Here is a 9,433-nt window from a genome sequence, read left to right as displayed (position 1 = left end):
TAGAGGGGCCCGACCCGGCCGCTGCGGGGACGCGGTCGGGTCTCCCTCAGAGTGCCATTAACCGCGTCTGGGAAAAGGAGCGGCGGCGCTAAGAGGAAAGTTTGAGGTGCAAAGAGGAAATCTTTATAAAATGACTTATTTTTTTTTCTAGGTAGTGCTTCTCTCAGCGTAACAGTTACTGTCAGGACTTTCATTGCAGCTTTGGGATTCCACCTCATATTGCCCCGTCATGGCTTGAGTCCCTTAAAGAAATATCGATGCACTTAGTATGTGCTTATGAGCAAAAATAGGCCTGTGGATAATTGCAGAATTGATCTTTATTTCTGGCTTGCTCAAGTCTTCAAACTTTAATACTGTTCTTAAAGAATGCTTGCTGTAGACAGCAGCCGCAGTGCTCTGAGGCTGAGCATTACACAGGTTCGTGTAAGGTGATAATTTTAGCAGTCTGCTTTTTGTGTAAGTTCATTTAAAAGGTCCTTTTTTCCCCTCTTCCCATCTCTGTAATACTTAAAAACTAGCCAATATAGCATAGTAGTGTGGGAAACTGAAAGTGAAATGGCACCTAATGACTGAAATGTGTGGTCTAAAGATCCCCCTTAAAAAAATTAGTGGACTTAATAGAAATGTTCACATAAGCTCCTTACAGCGACCAGTGACCAAATATCTTATCATAGTACACTCATACAGGGAAAGCATGTGGCTGGCTTAAAGCGTGTTCTGATTGGTTGCTCATGGAAGATGCTGTCATCTTCTTCAAGGAAAATAGGGTTTTCTTACTGACTTTAAATTTCTTCTCTTCCTCCTGTCTATTTTTTACTTTCTCCTCTGGAAATAGGAGGTTCCATTCTTCACTAAGCTGATGGTATTTCAGGGCCTTTGTGGAGCTTAAGTCAGTTTTCTTTTTGCAGGCTTTTCATATTTTCTTGTGGCTGCTTTTAATATTTTGTTCAAGTGAAATCCGTTCATTCTGGGAGAGAGAAACAGACTTTCAATTCTTGTGTTTTCATTTTACTTCATTTGCCTCAATAATATACTATTTGTTTTAACCTGACTACTAGCATCCACCACGTGTTATTTTTACAGTAAGTATAGCTGTCTTCAGTCACCAGTTTGTTCTTCAAGTGTTCTTGTATTTCTGTTTATTCAATATAAGTGAGAAGTGCTTCCCGAGAACAGTGGGAGAACCTGTCTGCCCTTGGAGAAGGGGAGGAGACAGATTGTAGGAAGGGCATTGAAGGACAGCTAATGAAAGGGGTTTTACCTGTTTCCTTGCCTTGAAGTACGTGGATGTAAAAGTTTAAACCAAGAGAGCAAGTTTTGTACCTTTATTCAGGTAAGAAACTCCAGCTGAAAGTGTGTGTCTTCATCAGAGTTTTCTGTCTACACGTAGTAGGATATAATTGGGCTAAAATTTAACGCATGTGTCCATATAAACCCATATGAAGATAAACTTTAGCCTAGCTTTTGTGGTCTTGGTGGAGACTCAGCTTCACAATGGCACTTCACAGTTGAAATATAGGGTTTCTTTCCTTTTTTTTTCGTATGGTTATTGAGAATTATATATATGGAACTGTTTTGGGTTGGAAAGGACCATAAGATTATCCATGTGGAAGGGACACCTTCCACTAGACCAGGTTGCTGAAAGCCCCATCCAACCTGGCCTTGAACACTGCCAGGGATGGGACAGCCACAGCTTCTCTGGGCAACTTGTTCCAGTGTCTCACCACCCCCATAGCAAAGAACTTCTTCCTAATACTCTAATCTAAAGCCATTCTTTCTTTCAGTTGCCTCTTGTCAGTACAAGCTCTGGTAAAAAGTCTCAATTTTCTCATAAGCCTCTCATATATTGAAAGGCTGCAATAAGGTCTCCCAGGAGCTGACTGTGAAGTCAAAAGAATTTTGCTAGGATAAATACTAGTCAGATTTTGGTTTGGAAGTTGTCTTAATTATATTAGCTGACAGAAAAAATTATACATCCCCTTAAAATCATAAAAGGGAATGTTGGGGTTTTTTCATTCTGTTTTGGCCTTTTTGACTAGAACAGTTTTGTAGAAGTAAGAAGACTTCTTTCATTAAGTCATCCAATAAGTTAACAGGCTAGTTAAGTATCACAGAAGGGTTGAGGTTGGAAGGCAGTTCTGAAGGGCATCTTGTCCAACATCCCTGTCAAGCGGGGCCACCCTGAGCCAGTTGGCCAGGACTGTGTCCAGATGGCTTTTGAATATCTCCAAGGATGGAGATTCCACAACCTTTCTGGGCAACCTGTGCCAGTGCTCGGTCAGTCCCACAGAGAAAAAAGTGTTTCCTGATGTTCAGAGGGAACCTCCTGTGTTTCACTTTGTTCCCATTGCCTCTGGTCCTCCTGCTGGGCATCACCGAACAGAGCCTGGCTGCGCCCTCTTTGCACCCTTCCTTCAGGTGTATATAGACATTGATAAGATCCCTCTGAGCCTTCTCGTCTCCAGGCAGAACAGTCCCAGCTCTCCCAGCCTTTCCTCATAGGAGAGATGCTCCGGTCCCTTCATCATCACTGTGGCCCTTTGTTGGACTCTCTCCAGCACTTCATGTCTCTTGCACTGGAAGCCCAGAACTGGACACAGCACTCCGTGTATGGCCTCACCAGTGTGGAGCAGAGGGGAAGGATCACCTCCCTCCACCTGCTGGCAGTGCCTAATGCAGCCCAGAATACCATTCACCCTCTTTGCTACAAGGGCACATTGCTGGCTCATGTTCAACCTAGTGTCCACCAGGACCCCCAGGTCCTTTTCTGCCAAGCTGCTTTCTAGCAGGGTGGTACCCAGCCTGTACTGGCAAATGGGGTTGTTTTAGGTGCAAGACTTGGCACTTCCCCATGCTGAACTTTATGAGAAATGTCCTGTCAGCAAATTTCTCCAGCGTGTCGAGGTACCTCTGGGGGGCATCCAAGTAGAGGGTGAAAAATAATTTTTCTTCTGTTTGACATATCTGAAATACTTTTTCCAGTGTTTTTTCTTGACCTGTTTTCTGGATTACAGTACTTTATGTTACGTTTGAAGGAGGTGATTACATTTAGCTGTGTTAATGCTATTTGAATGGTCCATTATGGGAAAAAATTCCAAAGGAAAATAGCGCTTTGAAGAAATACAGCTTCAATTACTCTGAAAATGCCCGAAAGTGTATTTTAAGCAAGGTAATGACTTCTGTAGGTTTGACATAACCTTCATTGTGTTTGGGGGGGAAGAAATACACAGTGTATTTGTCTATTTACTCCTACCTGTGGCCAGCCGCACCACAGGGTGAGAACTGTGGTGTGGTGGTGACAGCAATGGAAACCATGAGCTGTGTTCCAGTGCCAGCGGGCAAGAAGCTGGCACGGAAAACGAAGGGATTACTGCAGGATGAGGAAGAGACACATTCACATTTGAAGAGGAACAAAGAAGTACAAATGGAGCCATTTTAAGAGTGGAAGAGAAGGGAGGGTTGTAGGAGCAGTCTTAAATCTGGAGTAGCGCAGTGTGGCAATTGCGTGTGAAAGTTGTAGGAAGAACAGGGATCTGAAAATTGCTAGGGAAGAGTATAGTCTGGGAGAATAAATACATGGTTGAGCCCAGGTACTGTACAAAAGTAAAGCTGATTTTGGAATTGTGTGATTGATTTTAATGCTTTAAGGTAGCATCATAACTATGGATGGATTTGTGGAACTAGACTTAGCAGGACAAACTTTTTAATCACAGGAGGTGGCCTGTGTTTGCAATGTAGGCTGCCCTGCTTTTGGCTGGAATAGGGTTAATTTTCTTCCCAGTAGCTGGCGTAGTGCCATGTTTTGGCTTTAGTCTGAGTACAGTGCTGATAACACACCAATGTTTTAGTTGTTGCTGAGTAGGGCTTGCCCTGACCAAGGACTTTTCAGTCTCTCATGCTCTGCCAGTGAGGAGTGGCACAGGAAGCTGGGAGGGAGCAGAGACAGGACACCTGACCCAAACTGGCCAAAGGGGTATTCCATACCACAGCACGTCATGCCCAGTATATCAACTGGGGGGAGTTGGCTGGGGGTGCCAGTTGCTTCTTGGGAACGGGTTGGGCATTGATCAGCCAGAGGTGAACAGTTGTACTGTACGTCACTTCTTTATTCCTTCCTCTCTTTATTCACTACTAGTAGTAGTATTACTACATTTTACTGTTAATTTCTAGCTTTTTTTATTTTTAATTTTTACTTTTACTTTTTTTTATTTACATTTTATTTTTTATTTTAAACTGTTCTTATCTCAACCCACAGGTTTTACCTTTTTTCTGATTCTCATTCCCATCCCACTGGAGGGAGGGGGGAGGTGATACTTAGTTGCTGGCTGGGCTTAACCCATGACATAGGTAACCTCTGGTTATGTATTTATTTACTTTTATTTCACTTCTTGGTGTAGACTTCTTAATTATTAATGAGAAAAATATTCTACATCAGTCTGTCCTGTAATGTAATCGTAAAGGGCATTTGTCTGTTGTTAGCCTTTAACAAGTATCTTGAAATTACAGCTGTTTAGGAAAACACAGAAGTTGACAATATAAAACAAAACAGAATGGCATTAAGAGTTGCTGTGAGTCACTAATAAATAGATAAATAGAAAATACTAAATAGAAAACCAGAAAATACTCTTCACTTTTGACACTCAAACTATACGTGCTAATCATCTCACGGGGTGAGAACAGATGTAGTGTAGTGCAGAATCTTTTACTGCTACTGTCTCACGAAATTGTTGGAGAAATCTCTTATTTTAGTCACTTTGTAACTAATTAACTTTGCTTTTCTCTTCCCACATTTAAAGTTCTGTGTGATCCTCTCTTATCCTTGGTATTTGTTGGTGCACTGAGTTGATCCCTTTTTTCCTCTGTCAGAAGGGCACTGTATTATCTATCTGATTTGGAGACTGAAAATATGGGTATCTTATGCAAGGTTCCTTGGCCTGATTCAAAGACCACATTCTGGTCTACATAGGAAGCCCTGTTGTATGTATCTTCCTGTTTTAAACTGCTAAAGCCAGGGACAACATTATGGTTTGAAGATGAAACTTAGATTGAAATAGTTGGGTTTTTTTTCTCTTTTTCTTTGCTTGCATTTATTTTTGTGTTTGATTTGAATAAACAGTATATTCTATGCTATTTCTTTTCTGTTTCAGATATGATGATTTATATATAATGCCTAAGTTTTTGGGTTGTGTGATGATTTTCTTTTGTAATTCTGTTTGTAGAGTAGGTTGTTTTTTTGAATATAGCTCAATATAGAATCCACAGAGTAAAATGGAATACTTAATTTTGTAAAAAAACAGGTATTGTAGAAATTGCTCATGAGAGTTGTCAAACATCTCAAGGTTCTGCTACTTTGTATTAAATGCATCTTTGGCTGTGTTTCAGGTCTTGAGGACAAAGCTGTTAATGGAAAAATTAATGTGTAAGTACAAAATAAGAAGAGCAATCTGATCTTTGAGGAGATGGCAGGATTCCTAGACAACTTCCGCTGGCCAGAATGTGAGTGTATCGACTGGAGTGAAAGAAGAAATACTATCGCTTCAATAGTTGCTGGTGTATTGGTAAGTTTTGAGAGGATAGGAATCAGAACTGTGTGGACAAATTTGGAACTATGACAAACAAATAGTTACATTTTTGTTTCAAGTTTTGTGCAGTTCCACTCGTAACTGCGTGTCAGTCCTGTGTGTTTCTTTAAGATCTTTTTTACATGCAATTATTAGGCAGCTTTTTTACGAGTCACATAACTTTGCATTTTGTCTGATAATTATGTACAATTTCTGCACCCTCTTCCTTAAAAAAGATTGATGTTCCTACTGGATTTTGTTCATAATTAGATACATTAGAACACCAGTGTTATACATGGTTTGCATCTTCCGTGTTTAGAATCTGGATTCTTGTTTTTAAAGCTGTTCAGGGAGTTTAAACAAACAGTGATACTTAATTTGAATAGAAAATGTGACTGATACCCAAATGCTTCTCTGAAGATACTAAGTTTTATGTAGAAACTGCATGTCTAACAGATTTAGAGTCCGTCTTAAAGCTAATAACTTCCTAGAATAGTTTGTACTTGTTGAAAGATAGTTAAGCCAGTGGTGTGCATGAACTTTTGCCATGTTTTGTCTGCGTGTCTCTGTACCCTTTCAGCCTCGTGATACTGGTTTATTTTATTTCTAGTTTTTCACAGGTTGGTGGATAATGATAGATGCTGCAGTAGTTTACCCTAAGCCAGAACAAATGAACCATGCATTCCATACTTGTGGGGTGTTTTCAACACTAGCTTTTTTCATGTAAGTGTGTATAAAGGGAGTTCTTATAAACATGAGCTGTTAAACACAATTTTTACTAGACAATGTGGTATATGATAAAACTTTGAGTCACTTGGTTGTAGATGATTTATGAGTAATCTTGTTATACCTTTTTGCATGGCAATGTAAAGGCCTTTTTTCTTTTACCTCTGGCCTTTGTTTCTGGTCATAGTCTGTTTATTCATTGTTCTGTCTATCTGCACCTCCATCTGTTTAGGGTCAGTCGCTTTTCCTGTGCACTTCAGCTGAATGTAAGAAAGCAGACCTTCATTTATGCAAATGGCTTTCTATAATAAGTATTTAGATTCCTAGATCAAAAATCACGTAATGCTGGCCCAGTTGCTTACTTCAATGTAAAACATTTGGCTGCATTTACCCCTAATTTTAGGTAATTTTTACAACTGTCTCTGGCCCCAAACTTCCTCAAATGGGAGAGGTAGTAGTAGTATAGCTGTTGTTGTTACAAAGATGTAAATGGTGCAAGCTTGAAGAAGTAATAGCTTTTATTGAATCATACAGTGATGGTGAGAAAAGGATGCATCATTTGGATATGCAAGACCTTTTTAACACTTGATCTTGAAAGTTTCTGGTGTTTTGTTTTTGTTTTTTTTTCCCCCTCAGCAGTGTAACTTGTTTTAAGAAAATGTATTGTCCCTCCTTAGAGAGTGTCTCTCACTGAAAACTTATGGTATTCATTGTGAAGGAAAGCAACTTGTATCAGAATCATGAGAGCGCTCTATTACTGGCTGTTGTTATTCCTGTGAAGTGGCTTTACCTAGTTTTAAAACTTGAACAGCCAGAAAGTGACCAGGAATATTACAGACATTAAAAGGGCAATTTTTTCATCTTACCTGTCTGTTAATGTAAACATTGAAGTAAAACTTATGAACAAATATGGGGTTTGCTTGAAATCCAATTGGAATCCTTCGGTTAAGGAGTAATATGTGATTATAGAGGATGACAAGTAATTTTCCCAGAGTTTCTTGCATCTTGAAAAAAGCCAGCTTTTTACTTACAGCTTTAAATCAATTTTCTAATAATCTGAAGTGTGTACACTTTCTTTGTTCCTAGGATAAATGCTGTATCAAATGCCCAGGTGAGAGGAGACAGCTACAGTGATGGATGTTTAGGAAGAACAGGTAAATCAACTCTAAAAATCGTGCTGAGTTGAGAGACTGATTATTCAGGTGTTGGGTTTTTTTCTAAGTGGTGGTTAAATTATAGAAGTTAAGAATTTCATAGAAGTTAATTTCTTTACAAAATTAACACATGGAGATAAGTACTGTCTTTGTTAAAAAGGTAAACTTAGAAAAATTCAGCTTCTGTGTATCTCAAACACCTAAACTTTCCTTTGCAAATTCTGTATAGCTGCTAGGAGAAATAAATTTCTGCCTTGTAGGCTACGGAGCAGACATTCTGCAAGAGTGTCTTATTTTAGAATGTATTGTAAACATTCTGTTTCCTTTGTATGTCACCTACTGTGTGGTGTCTGTGGACTTGCTGTCCTCTGTCTGCTTCCATTCATAATTCCCTTACTAGTTCCCATGCGGATCCCAGCATCTGTTCTCATGTGAGTTGTAGAATGCCAGACCAGAAAGCTGGAAGGATTTACTGATTTCTTTGAACTGGCCCAGCATGCTTTTTTTGTGTGTCATCCCTAAGTCAGTTTGAGAGAATCTCTGTAAAGAAGTATTTTTCCCTTTCCCATGAGTGAGCAGGTTGATTATTTTCAATGGCATCATCTTCGTTTTTCAGCAGGTAATGCCTAGCTATGGTAGATGTTGCCCATCTGAAAATATCTTTCTGCAGTAAGCACAGGAAGCGTTTGTTTTACATACCCTGTTGGAATGCCATCTTCTCCTTAGAAACAGTATGGCTTTGGCAAAGTACCTGATCATTAGTCCACTCCAGGTTGTGTTAAATGATGTTATAGGCATTGCCTACAGATGAGGAGAAATTTCTTATAGCTGTGTCTGCTCACTAAAATAAGGGGAATCCAGCTACTATGTGTTCTACTAGGGAAGGCAAATTTTGGTTTATCTTGTCCTTGATAAAGGGTTTAACCCTTCCCCTTTCTGCCTCCAGCAAGTTAACGTATCGTGTCGTAACAGAGTAGTACCTGGGATCGTCTGAGCTATGGATAATAGCCTATGTGATTCTCAGAGGTTTTAATATTCCCTGCAGGTGCTCGTGTCTGGCTCTTTATTGGCTTTATGCTGATGTTTGGTTCACTTATTGCTTCAATGTGGATTCTTTTTGGAGCATATGTTACACAGAGTAAGTTTGTTTATTTTCACATATAGAAAAGTACTTTTACTGTCAGCCAAAAGGCAGAAAATCCAGAAGAATGGAAGTGTGTGGCGAGTTCTTGTCAGAGCCATACCATCTAGTCTTGTAGTCAGAGTGATACTATGAACAGTGGTTTAAATACACCTTCCAATACAAAAGAATTTACTGTTTCCTTTGTTACTTACTTTGCAGACACTAATGTTTACCCTGGATTAGCGGTGTTTTTCCAAAACGCATTGATATTTTTCAGGTAAGTTATCTGGGCACATATCCCCCCTTCCAAGGGGTATCTGACTTAACCTGCTTCCATACATATTAATACTCCTGGAAAATGAGTTCTGAAAGCTGGAGGCTGACTCCAGGCTTGGACCTGACACATTGTGGAGTTTGCTGTTCTTAGTGCAGGACCCTCTGTCTATCGGTTCATTACCCACCCTGACATTAACATTACAGGGGAGTGGCATGTAAGCCAAAGGGACTTACCTCTTGGGTCACTTGAGTAAGCCAACATACTACACAGAACTGATGTGAAATTATTCAGTGCATAAACTGACCAGAGTATTTCTTAAAAGCTACTTTTTATTTATTTTTTTTTTTTTTACTCTGCTACTTTTTTCTACTCCCTTCGCTCCAGTGCTCAGAACTCAGAAACCACTGTTTTTATTTGCCCCTTCTCAGCCCGTGGGAGGCTCTTCATTTCCTTCAAGCTCCTGTTAGTCCAGCTCACTCTGGTGTATAATGTGCCTGACCAAGGATATAGGCAGTATTCTAGATGAGATGCTGTCAGTGTCAGGATAATGGCAGGGGGGGGCTAATTTTCTTTGTACACAAAAAAAATCCCC

The 9,433-nt window shown here is 39.8% G+C and overlaps 1 protein-coding gene across 1 annotated transcript in view; it reads left to right on the top strand.

Moving 5' to 3' along the window:
• Nucleotides 1-5,382: 5,382 nt before the first annotated feature.
• TMEM50B (transmembrane protein 50B) overlaps nucleotides 5,383-9,433 on the top strand; it is a 6,517-nt gene continuing 2,466 nt past the window's right edge. The window contains exons 1-5 of the mRNA XM_010011501.1: nucleotides 5,383-5,558; nucleotides 6,172-6,284; nucleotides 7,374-7,441; nucleotides 8,487-8,579; nucleotides 8,784-8,841. Coding sequence (XP_010009803.1) covers nucleotides 5,460-5,558; nucleotides 6,172-6,284; nucleotides 7,374-7,441; nucleotides 8,487-8,579; nucleotides 8,784-8,841 — 431 coding nt within the window. The 5' untranslated portion in view covers nucleotides 5,383-5,459. The remainder of the gene's footprint in view (nucleotides 5,559-6,171; nucleotides 6,285-7,373; nucleotides 7,442-8,486; nucleotides 8,580-8,783; nucleotides 8,842-9,433) is intronic.

Source organism: Nestor notabilis, unplaced genomic scaffold (assembly GCF_000696875.1).
Source record: "Nestor notabilis isolate BGI_N333 unplaced genomic scaffold, ASM69687v1 scaffold4333, whole genome shotgun sequence".
Taxonomy (NCBI): Eukaryota; Metazoa; Chordata; class Aves; order Psittaciformes; family Psittacidae; genus Nestor; species Nestor notabilis.
This window is presented reverse-complemented; position numbering and strand designations above follow the sequence as displayed.